The sequence below is a fragment of the Sminthopsis crassicaudata genome, chromosome 4, assembly GCF_048593235.1.
Source record: "Sminthopsis crassicaudata isolate SCR6 chromosome 4, ASM4859323v1, whole genome shotgun sequence".
NCBI lineage: Eukaryota > Metazoa > Chordata > Mammalia > Dasyuromorphia > Dasyuridae > Sminthopsis > Sminthopsis crassicaudata.
The window spans coordinates 32,785,785-32,801,764 of record NC_133620.1 but is presented as its reverse complement, the minus strand read 5'-3'; the positions used below and the strand labels follow the sequence as shown (position 1 = coordinate 32,801,764).

Here is a 15,980-nt window from a genome sequence, read left to right as displayed (position 1 = left end):
TGGGGTATTCAATCTATTACTGTGCTCTAAGTTTCAACAGGCTTAAAAGTTCTGTCAATGGTGAAGTCTATACTACTTTGTCCTCATTACAGAACATCAATTTCTTGGGACTGAAGATCAGGGTCTTCATATGTATAACCTTTTAAAAAGATCAACTCATGCCAATGGCAGAATCATTGTGAGTCAAGTTCTATAATCAATCCTTACTTTACAAATAAGGAAACACCAGAGGCAGAAAGATTGTTAAGTGACTTGTCCTCAGCCACAAAAAATAGTAAATATAGGAGGAAAGACTAAATGGAGAAGCCTTTGCACTCTGTGGTGTTGCTTATGTCACAACATTCATTGGAATAATTTTCAAGAGGGGAGAAAGAGGGAACAGGCAACTCACAAAATACAGGAACAAAATGAATATGGTGAACAGAAGCTCACTCAAGTCAGTAATGATGTTAAGCATTCCCAATGCATAATTCTGGAAACGTGTTTCTCCAAAAACTGACAACTGAAATTATTATTTTTTTTATTTTTACATCACAGGCCTTTCTGGAGATAACCTACATTCTTCCCTCTTCTATTTCTGTACCTCCAGAATTGAATACCCCTTTGTAACAGAACCAATATCATGATCTCACTGGATAGTGTATACAACATTTTATCTTAGTATTATTACATTACCTGTCAAAAGAAAGGTGTATATTCAATTCTGACTGAAATATTATGGATTTTCTTTCAGTAATATCTATTTTCTGCTTTGGCTTATTGCATTCTATGTCAGTTTATAAAAATCTTCCCTTATTTCTTTGAATTCCGTATTTCATCCTAGTTAACCCTTATGGCCTAATTTTAACTCATAGAAAATGTTCCTCTGGATATTGTAAACTATTTAAATACTATAATAAATTCATAGCCCATATCTTCTACCTTCTAATAACTAAAAGTGTGTGTCTGCTTCCTTAGAAAAAACAGCTTTCTCATTACTTAGTGTTCCTCTTTGAGACTTAATTGACCTTTCGTTTAATTCTCCATACAGGAAGATTCTGATAGAAATTAATGCAAAAGGCCAAGAACTTAAGACACTGATATAAAGTATTCAGAATCAGAAATTCTTCCTTCCCTCTCCCCGTCTCACTCTGGACAAAAAGTTGACATGTGTATATGCAACACTTAGAATGAATGAATGCGGATGGGAGAATATAACCATTTGGTAATGAGAATTATAATTAAAAATAATTATAATTAAAAAATGGGAGATAAACTAGTTCAACTAGTTTATGAAACATATCTACCTCAACAACAACCCTGAAAGGAGGTTTCTAGGCCCTATTTAAACAATACAATCCCTGGGAATGCACTACCACTCAAGGGCAGCCATTTCCATTTTGAACGGCTCTAATCGTTAGGCATTCTTTGTTACATGGTACCAAAAAATTCTGCCTTCTTTTAACTTTTCTCTATTGATCCTCTAAGTTCTGCCCCCTAAAGCTAAGCAGAACAAGCCTAATCCTCCACAATAGCAGGGTTGAAGTCAATGGTTACATACTCCAATTTCTGAAAGCGATGACAATGAGCAGTGCAATGGTCCTTTAATTGCCATATAGTGAAGAAACCTAGTATGTAACCATGCTTCTCTCTTACTGCACTAGTCTTTTAGATTTTTCCGTTACTAAAGACATAAGAAGGGATGGATCTTTTCAGGTCATCTGAATGAAATTTGAGAACTATTCCATTGACTTAGTACATAATCTAACTATCCTTCTATTAAATCAATCAGAATCAAGGGTTTGAGCTTTGCCAGGGAAGGTCATTAGTTCCTAAGCATAGAGATCTCACTGGCATTTCTCTGATGCCTCAGGGTTTTCAGAGAGATTCCAAATCCTATCTCATCATCAGGAAGTGGAAGGCTGTGTGCTAAGATAGACAGACACATTGATCAAAAAAAAAAAAAAAAAAAAAAAAAAAAAAAAAATACCCCAGCACAGATGCCAAATGTTTGAGAACTCTCAGGACAAGGATAATCTAGCAAGATGTTAAAGGGAATCAGATTTGGAACTTGTGTGAACTGGCAAGAACATCCCCATAGTCTAAAAGCTATCAGCATGATGGAATGATTTCCTGGGTCTTATCAGTTAAAATTTGTTATTTGTGGCATTTTTCATCTGTCATTTAATTTGATATGTATGTTTCACACTTACATCATAGAATAAGATACTCATCGTAAACCATTTTCAATTAACGGTATTATTTCTCATACTTGGCCCAAATCCCTCATGCTACAATTAATGTCCATGTCCCACTGTTTGGCTCTCCAGGGAAAAGGGACAACAGCTGATCACCATCCTCTGTATAATGACTCATTCATATATTCGTGGGTGATATATTCTGGGTAGTATCATATAGCCTAATATTAAACTGACAATAGGCCAAACCTTTACAAAGTAACATAAGTATTACTATATATCTTTTCTTTTTTCTTTTTCTTTTTTTTTTTTTTTTTTGCTGAGACAATTGGGACTAAGTAACTTGCCCAGGGTCGCACAGACAGGAAGTATTAAGTGTCTGAGGCTGAATTTGAACTTAGGTCCTCCTGACTTCAGGGCTGATGCTCTGTCCATTGCACCATTCACCTGCCCCTATATTATCCTTTCTTCTAGATGTTTACAAATGATTTTTTAGTCTATGATTTTCCTAGCTTTAGGTCTGTGACCTCCAGCCTTCTAAAACATGCAAACAGTTAATTTATTGTTAGTCTTTAAATCATTTCATTAACTCTCAACTGACAGGTGATTGTTGTACAACTGTGTAACAATTTGGGTTAATTCCTTGAACAAAATATGAGACAAGTCATCAAAATTCAGTCTTGAAAAAAACCAGCTTGAATGAAGTAGGCCACAGCTCTACTTTCACAAATCTGGAACAAGTATACTCTTCACCAGCTATTTATTTATCATCCATGATATCATCCTAACTCGATGTACTAATTCACCCTAAAAGTGAGGCTAAAGAAAAAGCTATGTGAAATGCTTATTTCACAACATCTTCAAACTTCATTACTATTTTTTCAAAGGTAAATATATGTCTTTCTTTTGTCCTTTTTTCTGAGCCTTTGTCTAGAGCATGCTTTTCAGTTTTCTCATATCTTTCAGATATCCTCCTGTGAGGATCCTTTCTGATTTTTACCTCTAGAGTTACTTAATGCTTCTTTATGTTCAGATAGTGAACAATTTTTTTTTTAAGCTTTGCTTTCCAAACCAAATTTTAAGTACTACTCTTCTACCATCTATGTCAGAAATAGCATCATTATGATTAAGAGTTCCTAGAAATCTGCTGAGAAACTAACTACCTTTTAGGAAACTTGTTATAATCAGGGGTATGCTGGCAAAAATAAAACATAAACACACATATACAGAGGAGACATTTTTAAGCTTCACCTCTATTATTAACACTTTCTCTGTTATTTTCTTAAGACAACCAAAATAAATAGACATATCAAACCCTGATTTTTAAGTTTGTCAACTTCCAACGTGTAAATGGTAAATGGAAATTTTAACAATCTGCTTTTCCGAGTTAAGTAGAGCTTCTACTACACTCCTTGGGAATAAACAAGTCTGTGGATTTTCAAGTCACACTAAAATTTTAACAAGCGGCTCTCCTAAGTCAGTAAAAGCTATCTCTACTACACTCCTGGGTGTAATCACATAAAATGTAATTAAACTTGAGTTGCTTAACATAAACTAAGAAACTATATAATGTCAAAGGTCAACTAAAGAGAAGATATTCTGCCATGCTTTTCTTTTAATTACTAAACTCACATCTAGCAATGTATGCCTTTGTGGAAACAGAAAAAGAATCAATAAATAACAAAAAGAAAAAAACCAGAAATAGCAGCTCTTAAAGAGCTTTAGGAAGACTGGCAGAGATTAATACAATTAATGAAAGAAAACAAAAGAAGATAGAGGAATGACAAATGACTCCAAACTACGAGATCATTTGGTACATTGTTCCCATAGATTTCCTAAGATGTAGTGAACAGACAAATTCTGAGGCTCAGGAATTCAATTAAAAACTTAAGACTGGAGTTCTTAATGATACCCAGAGAGAAACAGAAGGCTAAGTTCTTTCCCCCTTTTCCTTTAAAAGTAAAACTTTAAGGTTTAACTTTCTGCCCTCTCAAATTTAAGCTAAAATTGATATTTAAATCAAACTGTCTGATTGGATTTCTTAAAAAACAGTAACAAGGAGCCTTATGGGTATATGTGTAGTACCTTGATATTACCTTGTTTTTATTAATATCCTCAAGATATTTCATGTAGCTAAAATTAGGGTCATATTCAAGCTTTTGTTATGGGAAGATGATGTGCTTATGCTTAAGCAAATTTGGTGTATCCCACTGGGTTATGTGTCATTCAGTGAGCTGGACTTAAGAGAGTCAGGGGCCAGATGGCTGATGGAGAAGTCTTTTGCTGGAATCCATCTCTATAGAGCATGATGTCGCACTGTACTTGGTGACCAGGCTGTCACTGAATACAACTCAGTCACGGTATTTAAATCACATTAAGGCTTTCTTTTATTTATTTATAGACCCCCTTGTGATTTTGTCTGGCTACATTCTAATTGCTAGCCTCCATGCAGTGATATGATATGCCACTAGCTATGCCTTTTATCCTTGCCAAACTATAGCCCAACCGTTTTAGGTATAAATAGTTATGTGGGGAAAATGCAATTTATTAAGATAAATTACATGGGCACCAGATTTCTTTCTTTTCTATTTTCCAATGGATGTGTAATTCTGAATTCCTCATTCAGTATATTTATTAACTTGGTTAGTAGTGGGGCTAAATTCTTTATCTGAGATGAATTTCTACTACTTTTCACTGAATAATTGCCCTTCCACAGTAGTCATCTTTGATATTATAAAATTGCTTACATAGAATGGAGTGTCATCTTCTAAACGACTTGAAACATTTGATAGTTATATGTTTCTCCTCACTGATAGGGAAACATTTTTTTACTTTAATAGTAGTATGATTCCATTTTTAGTTGATGGCTTTCTACCTATAATGGATAGGAAACAAAGAATTTTGAAGAAAAACTATTGAAAAGTAGTCAAAATTAATTCCCAGAAAGAAAACTTCTCCCTCAATGGATGAAGGATATCCTCGAAATGTTCCCTCAAAATAAGAACTGGGACAACTCTTTGCCTTCATATAAGCTTATTCAGCCTAAGTAAAAGTGTTAAGAAAAAAAGAAAACAAAAAACAAACCTGATAAATTTCACTAAAATTTGGACAATTCCTTTCCAAGCATAGCAGCTTAACATGTTCTGAAGTCTAAGAGGAAAAGAATAATTCATGTTTTTATGAAATCCTCTTAAATGTGCTACATATGGACACTATTTCCAACATAGTTACCACCTTTACTATTACAATGATAAATCTTAAAAGCTAACATTCCACCAAATCAATAGTTTACCAATAACATAATGAAATGAAACACTCATATGAGGAAAAACCACTTTCTATTATAAATCTTTAAAATAATGTACCAGGTGTTAAGCATATACTATCATGCTACCAATAAGACTGTGGATTGTATTTCTTATTATTTGTGGTGCATGCATAGGTAATTTGGCACCTTTCCAAAAAAAAAAAAAAAAAAAAAAAAAAAAAAAAAAAAAAACAACCCGAATAATAATAATACTTTAATTTCACATGGAGATGTTACTGACCAAATGCATTTATTAATCAGCCATGAACTATTCAAGACTTCAGAAATTTCATTGATCAAATGTTTAATTTCTATTAAGCTAGTTTTAAAATTCCATTCTAGATTTTTTACTATATTTTACTAGCTACTTAAATAATAATGAATGGTTCACTATCTGGCTCTTCCCTCACTCAAAAAATGGGAAAGAAAAGGAAGGACAAAGTAATGAAATTCTATTCTTCAAAAAGGAAAGCTAGCTGAGAGGAAGAATATTATTTATGAGTGTGTTGACAGAATACCAAAAGTAAGTGTTTAATGGAAGTGAAACACTTAAAAACAGAAATAATGGAATATTGTACATTGCATCATTGGAAACTAATTTACTTAAAATCTACTGAATGGGAACATTTCTAATGTTTTGAAGAAGTTGCTTCGAGTGTTACACAAATACTACATAAATATTATTATCATTATTAGGAGAAAACAATATTGTTTAAAACATTAAAATATATAGTTTAAAAATCTTAAGGGCAAAGTTCTACATAACTGTTACATAAAGCTTATGTTGGAGTAAGTTATTAAAATGCTAATGGAATTAGCAGAAACAAATATTGACCATCTCTCATTAAATTTGATGACATATAGACCCCCAAACATAATTACTAACATAAATGTATTTATCTATCACTTGAGACAGTTAAGGGAGGACAGTGGGTTAGAGCTCTGGACCTGGAGTTTAAATCCTGCCTCCAGTTTATGAAAATGAGCAAATCACTTAAATTCTCCCTTAGCTGTCTCAAGTGATAGATAAATACATTTATGTTAGTAATTATGTTTATTAACAAAATTTATTTTAAGGGTATTTTAATAGGCTTAGTTCACATATCTTTTAATGTTTTCTGATTTCTATGCTTTTAGGATGGTATAAGGAGACCTGATACTCATGATAATGACCTTGTTGAAGCCTTTTACTTCTCTAAAGTCTGAATCCCTCTCCTCCCATATGAACAGTTAAAAGTGAAAATGACTTAAAATAGATTGTCAGGTCTCCTTTTGGTTTTAGGAATGAACACTCATTTAGGAAAATCCTTACCATTCCCCTTCCCCATCTTTCACCTTTTCTAATCCCGTCTCCTAAAATGAACCATTTCATTATTCTCTTTGATTCTTCAATAACAGAAAAAAACCTGAAAACAGAATGGCAGGATTATCACTAAACTACTTTTACCAGTCCATTAAATCAATACTGCACAGTTACCTAAGATAAAAAGCAGCACCATACAGCTCTATAAGCCCATGAACTCTGTGGCATTTACTCACTCAACTGCCCCCATCTGATCAAAGGAGACAGCAAGAAATATATTTCAGAGAAGTTCTAAGTAAACTCAAAAAATTGTTGTCTCAGAGTAACACTTTTTTAAATTTAAGAGATCATCAACAAAACACACCAGCCAAGTATTGCATGAACCTTTTTCCAATGACAACTCAACAAGCATTTATTCAGCACCTACTATGTACAGGCTATGCACTGAGTTAGAGGTTAGACAAAGATATCATACTGTCCTTCTAGATTCATAACGAGGAATAAATGCTTTAGAGCAAAGTGCCAGAAAAATATCAGGAGTAGGGGTGGCATTCGGCTCTTGTTGCCATATGGAATTCTCAGGTTTAGGAGGAAGTCTCTTCTTGTGGAAGCGTTTAAGTGTTCAACCCCATGGCAGGTTGTCTGTGTCCCCTGATGGCTCATTCAAAGAGCAACATTGGCTTTGGTCTAGGAGAAGGCCATTTGCCTGCTGTCTCACGAGGAGAAAATATGACAGTAGCAGATGTCTAATAGAGAAAAGGGGGATCCTTAAAGGTACATGAGAAACATGAGGCCCCCTAATGAAAAGATTGAAGAAATTGAAGGCCTCATCTGTATTTAAGTTCTGGGTGGGAAATTAGCAGGAATAACTGATGCTTTCATCATGCTAGATCAGTGTCTACAGATTTCTCAATGAAATTAAAAGTTCTACAGAATGACAAAAGTTTTAAGTATACAAAACATAATCAGGTATAATATTTTTTTCACCTCTAAGGACTCATGTTCCAACTCCATTTCTTAATGGAACATGAATTAAAGAATTTCACTTTTCATGGATTATATGTCAAGTACTTAAGATAAGAAATCACATAAGTTTTGCCATCTTTTGATTAATGTACAATATAAACAAACAAATTGACTTACAAAACTATCCAAAAACAATTGCAGACTGACATGCAGCTTATTTTACAAGAAACTCAGTATTCAGAAGTTGTTTTCATCTCATTTTCAAAAGATGGAAGCCTTATTTGTATATAAGTACAAATTTTAAGGATTTATTAATTATCCTCCAAAAGAAGAAAAAGAGAGCAACAATCCATTTAACAACAAATTCTCTTACCAAGTTGTACAGCTTCCATATATTTAGCAGTCCTCCCATAAATGGGTGATATATAATTAGTAATGAGGGAACAGAACCATCTTCCCAATTTTCTACTCTTGTTACACCATTCCCTTAAGGTGCTAAAAGTATTAAACCAGTTGGCAATAGAATTAGATTAACTAAAAAGTTGTATGTGACTAAAGTTATATAGACTTATAAACATGAAGGATCTTACTAGTATCTGGGCCCCTTCCAGCAAACTGGTGAGATATATAAATCATGGTCTGAAAGACTCACCCAAGAGCATTTAAAAGAAGCTAAATTACTTGTCCATAATCAAATCAGCTAGTTATCAGGATGAGGATTGGGATCCAGTTTTTGACTCTCAGTTTCTAGCACTCTATTCAAAATGGCACACTGTACCCAATATATTTAAGAAGTGTGTTGCCAGAAGAAAATAAGAAGAAAGCATACTAATTGCTATGATCAATCACTTTTCTTCCCTTATTCCTTTCATGCCCCAACACTGCCAAAAAGCCAAATATTTTTCTACCTTTTAGTGAAAACTGACATTATACACAATTAGTAATGTTCTATTTTATTACACTGTAGTATTTTGGGGATGGATATTAATGTGCTATAGACCAAATAAAATGCTAAACTAAATAAAATGTTTGACCTAACAACCTAAGGAGTTATAAAAAAGTAAATGACAAATATCCCTTGTGCAATCTCTGATACGTAGATGGATGCAATGTCCAACAGAACAAACATCTTGATAGAAAAGGCAGATGGACAGTGAAGTGGCCCCAAAATTTAACAAGAGAAAGAAAATAAGGCCCAAGCTGTTCCCCAAAACAAATAAAAGGGCATACATAAATGGAAAAATTAAAGAATAGGGAACAACAAATGAAGGGATCTGACAATGGTTAAGAATGTGAAAATAATAACAAATATTCAGTTCAGAATAACTTATCCACTTAAATAGCTTAAGAAATGATAAATAATATTGTTCAACTTTCATAAATGAAAAAGCACAAGTATGATGTTTTATTTTGCTTTTTTCCCTAGGAGACTAATATAGTAAAAATCTGTGATTTCAAAATTTCCATTTGGAAAGTGGGTAGAGTACGGATGACAAAGGCAGCGATTTGAAGCAACAAGATAAGTTTGCAACCAGTCAGGCAAGAGATGAGCCTGAAATAAGATGATAGCCATAAGAGTAAAAGAAAGGGAAGTGTGTGTGTGTGTGTGTGTGTGTGTGTGTGTGTGTGTGTGTGTGTGTGTGTGTGAGAGAGAGAGAGAGAGAGAGAGAGAGAGAGAGAGAGAGAGAGAGAGAGAGAGAGAGAGAGAGAGAAGGAAGGAAAGAAGGAAGGTGGAGGGGAGGGGAGAGAGAAGAGGGGAGGGAGATTTCTTGGAGCAGAAGTTTAATTCTAATGCAATATCAAAAAAGGTAAATTCACTATTTGACATAAGACATGTTTTGGGAGTTTTTCTTTTTGTAATCAATGCTGAAAAAGTCAATTTTTCTCAAAACTACTGAAAATCACAATGATACGTTAAACAATAAGGTGGGTATTTTGGGGCAAGGGTGCAATATGTTAGGGGCAGATGATTATAAAGATGCTTTTAAAAATATTCCCCTTAAATAAATACACATGGTTAAAAGGACAAAAATACTTAACTTCTTTGGTCTAAATATGTTTTATGATAACTTCCAAATATTATAGTGAAGCTACAAAAGTATATTAACATATTAAAAAAAAACACTTTCAAACCCTGCCGAAGGCAAACATGTCATGTCCTAGATTTGTTTATAGTTGTCTTTTATGACATTATTTCCAAAATGTTGCTCATTTTAACATTAAAAATTCACTACTCACTTTCATTTTATCAAAAATAACTTATTTTATCAAAACGGAACTTCTTTTATTAATGACAATCTTTTCTTAAAACTTTTCAACAGAATATTTTATAAAAAATAATGAAATAACCTCAGTAACTTTAGGTTTTTTTAGGTAATTTTAGGTACTTCAGTAGAGCATCATTCACCATTCTTTCCAAGGAACTCAGATATTTAAAAAAGTATAGGAAACCAGTATTACAGAAACAATACAACCATGGAAGAGAAGAAACAAAAAACCCACCAAACAATGTTACATACTATAGTCCATAGTCTGTGAATGACACCAGGTGCTAGAAGTTTGGGGGGAAAAGGGGAAGGGGAAAAAGGAGGAAGCAAAAACAAAGCAAAAAAAAATGGTGGGGGAAGAATGGGGACAAAAGAATTCCATTTTTCCAACAAATGTGAACTTCCACATTTCTGTTGAGGACACCAATCTCAGCAGTCACCTAAGTTTTCAACCTCAGAGTCCTCTCTTTTGCCTCACAGAAATCAATTACCAAGTTTTTGATTTTACCTTCAGTCTTTCTCACATTTATCCCCCTTTCTTTTACTCCTATAGCCATCACCTTTTTCTGAAATCACAGATTTAAACACATTATTCTGTTAAGAAAATAACAGAGGGAAAAAACAAACTCCTCTGTAAGACCTTTCAAAATTTGATAGTACCTTTACCCATATTGCTCTCCTTCAAACTCTACATGTAGCTTTCTTGCATTTGTCACATCCCACCTCTATTTTTCACACTACTATATAAACTGCTTGTCTCTCATTCCTAAAATGTGTGCTCTCTTAACTTGCACCTCAAAGGGAATTCCTAACTCAGCTTAAATACCACTTGCTTTCTATATGTGACCTAAGCAGATTTCCTGAGATGCTAATAGTCTTCCTACCTATCACTTTGTATTTCTTCATCTCCTAAAATTTGTAAGGGTATGAGTATGGGTACATTTTGTAAGGGAAAGGATATGGGGAAAGAGATGACCTTCGAAGTTTCTTCCAGCTCCAAATTTATGCAATGACCCTCAGTGTCAGAGACAAAAAGGGAATTGTGGTTGTTTCTGACATCAAGTCCAGCACTCTTCCCATTGTGCTACTAAGTTTCTCCAAAGGAAAACTGGTCACAACCACATAGGTCTAGGAATCAAGTGATTATACACATTTATAAGTCTCTTATCAACATTTCCACTAGAAGACAAATTATGAAAATGTGCTTTAATTTTCACAGATACTTAAATTCTGGTACAGCTAAACATATTCTTAATGCTTTTTTCCCTATGTAAATATCATAATACAAGATAGTTTATTTTTAAGTTCTATTTCTACTACTCTAATTTTATCAAGTCTATATAAATGTTTATTTCTGACCAAGTCTATGTAAGTGTTTACTTCTGAGCCTGAGGAAATAAGAGATGGAGTGATCCCATAAAATATAGGTTAAATCCTTATTTTTTTTTTTAAAGCAACCTTAAAGGAAAGCAAAAATTCTGGTTTTCAGGCTTCACTTGGAAAGCAACAAAATAAAAAACCCATAGCATGTTAGTATGAAAAGGAACAGTCCAAACATCTCATATTATAGGTAAGGAAACTGATATTATGTCAGTTTTAGATTATAGATAGAAATATAATAGTCATTTTTTCAATCAATAAAGACTTTTCCTGTGTTATTTGATAATCATCAATGCAATGTTCTTCCAGAAGAATGGTGAACTATGAAAAAATTTATTTCTTTTAGAATAAGTGAATATGCAATTTAAATCAAGAAAATGTCAAATGAACTGATTTCTACTACTGAAAATAAGAAATGCTTCAAATTATAGACATTGATATTTCTTTAAACTTTTTTTATTTAGAGATTTTTCTGGTAAGGAGATATACCATAAGAAAGCAATTTCACTGGCAGTGAGGTATGTATATACTCTACCAAAATACACCTCATTTTAACTGCTTTATTTACAAATAGACAAAGTATCAATGCATATCCTTGGTCTAACTACAGTATTAGCCATCCTACATGAACAAACTGAAATGGTATTTGAATACAAAAATTTGTATTTAAAAAAAAATCTGATTTACTGAAGAAAATTAAATCACTTTTGGAGACTTTGTAAATAAACATTCACAATTTATCATGACCAAGACATCTGCACCATATGTTCTATCCTCACAGCACATTTATTTCAGTAATTCCATAATGGCGGTCCTTAGCATGAGCATAGTGTTACACAATTTTCTTACATATAATTACATCCAAAACAAGTTCTAAAATTTAAGTTGTAAACATTCTCTTCATATGTAGAAACATATCAATTGACGTACTAAATTTTGCTGAAATGATCAAATTTGGAACAAATTATAAATGAAGAAAGCTATTCTAAATGGTGTAGTGAGCATCATTTATTATTAGTAGTACATTTCTACAGTGTTAAATAAAGTAGTAAAGAGGCAAAACCGTCTCGTAAGCAAGTCAAATTTTAAGTAAAACATCAAAAAAGAAACAAGTCTGTTAACAAAAGGATGTCTTGCAATAAAGAGTTAGATTTCAATCTATTATGATACAAAAATGTAAAGGGTAAATAGCATCTTTGTTGACAAAGTAGGAGGTAGCATGGATGCACCACTTTATTGTCTGAGAAATGCAACTGGAGTAAAGAATATTTCCTTACCACAAATAATTTCCAGTACTATGTACATATTTCTTTTAGAAATATTTGTTTAAACAAATCTCCCTCCACTTTTAGTACAAATAAAAAAAAAAACAAAAAACTTTTTCATGTGATTTTTTTTTTTTAAAAAAACACTTACACATCTAAATAGAATAGTACTCATTGCCCTATTTGAGTGAACAGTCTCTTGAACTATGAAGTACATGATATTTAATGCCCTAAATTGAGTGAATTTAGTTAGCAGTTTCTGGTATTGTACAAAACACTACATACATACAAACAAAATATAATATCTTATTTTACTATGCAAGTCTCTTTTTTGGGGGAAAAACAGAGTCTTGATTCTGGTAACACTGCAGAGAACATAATTTTTCAATAAAGTCTGTCTCTAAGTACCCATGTGCAACAACTGATAAATGGCTGCTTATGTGTAATGATCTTGTTATTGATATTGGACATAGTTAGTTAACTGACAAAAACTTAGTAAACCTTAAAAACACATCTTCCACCCTATATAAAATATAAAGACTACTTACTGTAACTGCTTTAAAGTACTCAATTTGCTCTGATGTCACTGTAATTCACTTTCCCCGTTTTCCTGCTTTAGGATTTATAAACAGATAATTTAATGTAGCAAAAAAAAAAAAAAAAAAAAAAGACAAAGTATTTCAAATTTACATCCAATTCAGATTTGTTATTCAAAAGGTTTCCTTGTTCTATGATGCTGCTTCTGCCATCAATAAAGAAAATGAAGTTTCAGTAATAGAAGCAGGCTTTTTAAGCAGCGGTGGGACTTCTACCATTCCTGCTCCTGTCCGGGGAAGATTAGCGTTCACAATATGTCGCTGTAAGTGCTTGATCCAGTCTTCCTGAACAGACAGTGGTCCTCGAAAGACCAGGCCACAAAACCTGTATGTACAAGATAACCAAAACAATATCATCAATAATATAATTAACTTTAGTTAAGGTCAGGTTTGGTTAAACCAAAGAATATATAATGAACCAGAACAGCATTAAGAGGGCCTTAAATCAAGTGGTTTTTATACTTTCAGAAGATATGTTAGTTTAAAATAATTTAAATCCCTGAAGGAAATTACTCTAAAAAGATGTGCTAGGTATACCAATATGAAAGATGTACACACCATAGACCACCCCGCCCCCAAAGGAAATTATAATGTTGTGAGGAAGATATGACAAATAATGGAACAAAGAAAGATTTAGGATGCACAAGGATAATTTGAATGAGGCATTATTTTTGCAATGGGTATGGAAGGAAAAGGTTTTGTAACTATTTTAAGTCTAGATTTTAGCATGCCAGACTTCTGAAAAATAAATATTCCAAACATATGAAAGTTCAATGACCACTCTAAAAGTGTACATAAAGAAATGTGAGGGCAGACCTCAATACATGCCCAATAAATAAGGATTCCAAAAACCACTCTCAAGAGTTCTTGCCTTCCATCATTGTCAGAAGGCAGGATATATAGGAAAGGGTATTCAAGAAAGTCTGACGGATAAAAATGTTTCCATTATCTTCTACCTGATTATGGAATATAGTTCAAAAAATGTAAATACAGCCTTAACAATATTCTAAATGATAGTTTCCCAGAGATAGACAATAATACAAAAATGTAGAAGGAAGACAATACAATTTATATCTCTGATATAATTTTTTTTTATTAATTATAGTTTTTATTTACCAGACTTATGCATGGGTAATTTTACAACATTGACAATTGCCAAACCTTTTGTTCCAATTTTTCCCCTCCTTCCCCCACCTAGATGGCAGGTTGACCAATACATGTTAAATATGTTATAGTATAAATTAAATACAATATATGGTGCATTATGTTTCAAAATACTATAGATTAAGTGAGGATTTAGAATCCAGGTTAGGAAGCCACTTTCTATTTGCAATATCATACTGTGTGTGGGCAAGTATGTTCTGAGATCAAATCACCCAAGTTACGGACAAATTATAAAAAACAAAGTTTTTTTTCTTTTTTCTTTTTCAAGTCAGAAACATATATTGTCCTTATTAACTCTTGACTACTTTCTTTCAAAAAGATTTCTTTTTTTTTCCTTCAAAATAAAAATTTTAATCTATGTTAAAAACATTTTTAAACTGTTATAGCAAAAAGCATACCTGCATCTCAGAATGTAAATATCATCAGCACCATGAGGTAATGGCAATACTTTTTTCTTACTTCCAGATCTTGATCTTGACTTCTTTTGCTTACTATCTATGGCTAAAGTAAAAAAAAAAAAAAAAAAAAGAGAGAGAGAGAGAGAGAGAAAAAGACTCACTACTCCAGATATTTAAAAAGCAACTATTACTATAGTTGGTTCTACATTTAATGATAAAGTCTGTATTTAGTTCCCCTTCCTAGAAAACCAAAACCACATTACTGATTCTATATTAACATGATAAGTTACTTTTTAAAAAAAACCTCCCAAACCTTGTAGTTTTGCATTTTTCCAGACATTTCCACATGACGATTATTTATGCCAGCAATTTACTGCATAAAAACTCATATAATAATTTTTAAAAATAACTATCAGTAGTGAGTTATTTATTTGGACTATTATCACAGTAAGACTAATTCTTTTATAACTAATTATATATGATTCTGATGTCCAACTGTTTTCTTCTAAGAAAAATTATCAACATTTGGATAATACCATTAAGATTGAACTGGATTATTACTACATTTTATCACATAACATGAAAATTTAAATAAATTTTCAAAATGTAAATAAAAAGAGCAATTAATTTGAATTCCATATCATAATTATAAGTTAGTTATTTACACTTGATACCCTAGTTTTACATGGGCACAGAGAGAAGGAAAAGGAGATAGCAGGAGCTTCTTTTTCATGTTCTAACGGCTGTTCCTTTGTAGTTTTTAAGACAAAAATAAGTTATAAAATACAACTTAATTTTATTAAGAAATCAAGATTTAACATGAGGAGGAAGGAAGGAAAAGAGGAAGAATTAGTTCTTAACTTTAAAATTCTTCCTTAACAGAAAACTAAAAGGCTAATTAAAAATGGTGAAAAGTATGATGTATGAAGGAACAGAAAATAAACTTTCAATATAATCTAACTAGTAATTCCAATCCCAATCCTTTTGACCAAAACCCATAATATAGAAAAAATAATAGGGGAGACAAACCCCACCATCCCACTCCCCATACAGCTTTTCTTTAAGGTTCTAGTTAAAGAGAAATCCATAATGACTAGATTGTACATGTATGAGTATGTGAGAAAGAGAATGTGTGCGGGAAGAAAGAGAAAGAGGGA

At 32.6% G+C, this 15,980-nt stretch overlaps 1 protein-coding gene across 8 annotated transcripts in view; it reads right to left on the bottom strand.

Moving 5' to 3' along the window:
• The window catches only part of ZNF644 (zinc finger protein 644), a 149,353-nt gene that overhangs the window by 48,792 nt on the left and 84,581 nt on the right, over window positions 1–15,980 (bottom strand). For 6 of the 8 annotated variants that reach the window (XM_074266272.1, XM_074266267.1, XM_074266273.1 and 3 more), the window contains 2 exons: window positions 14,824–14,926; window positions 11,841–13,586 (listed from right to left, as the gene is read on the bottom strand). In XM_074266272.1, coding sequence (XP_074122373.1) covers window positions 13,394–13,586; window positions 14,824–14,926 — 296 coding nt within the window. In that variant the 3' untranslated portion in view covers window positions 11,841–13,393. Of the gene's footprint in view, window positions 1–11,840; window positions 13,587–14,823; window positions 14,927–15,980 lie in introns of those variants that run through there. The other 2 variants (XR_012481901.1, XR_012481900.1) reach the window with 1 other exon arrangement.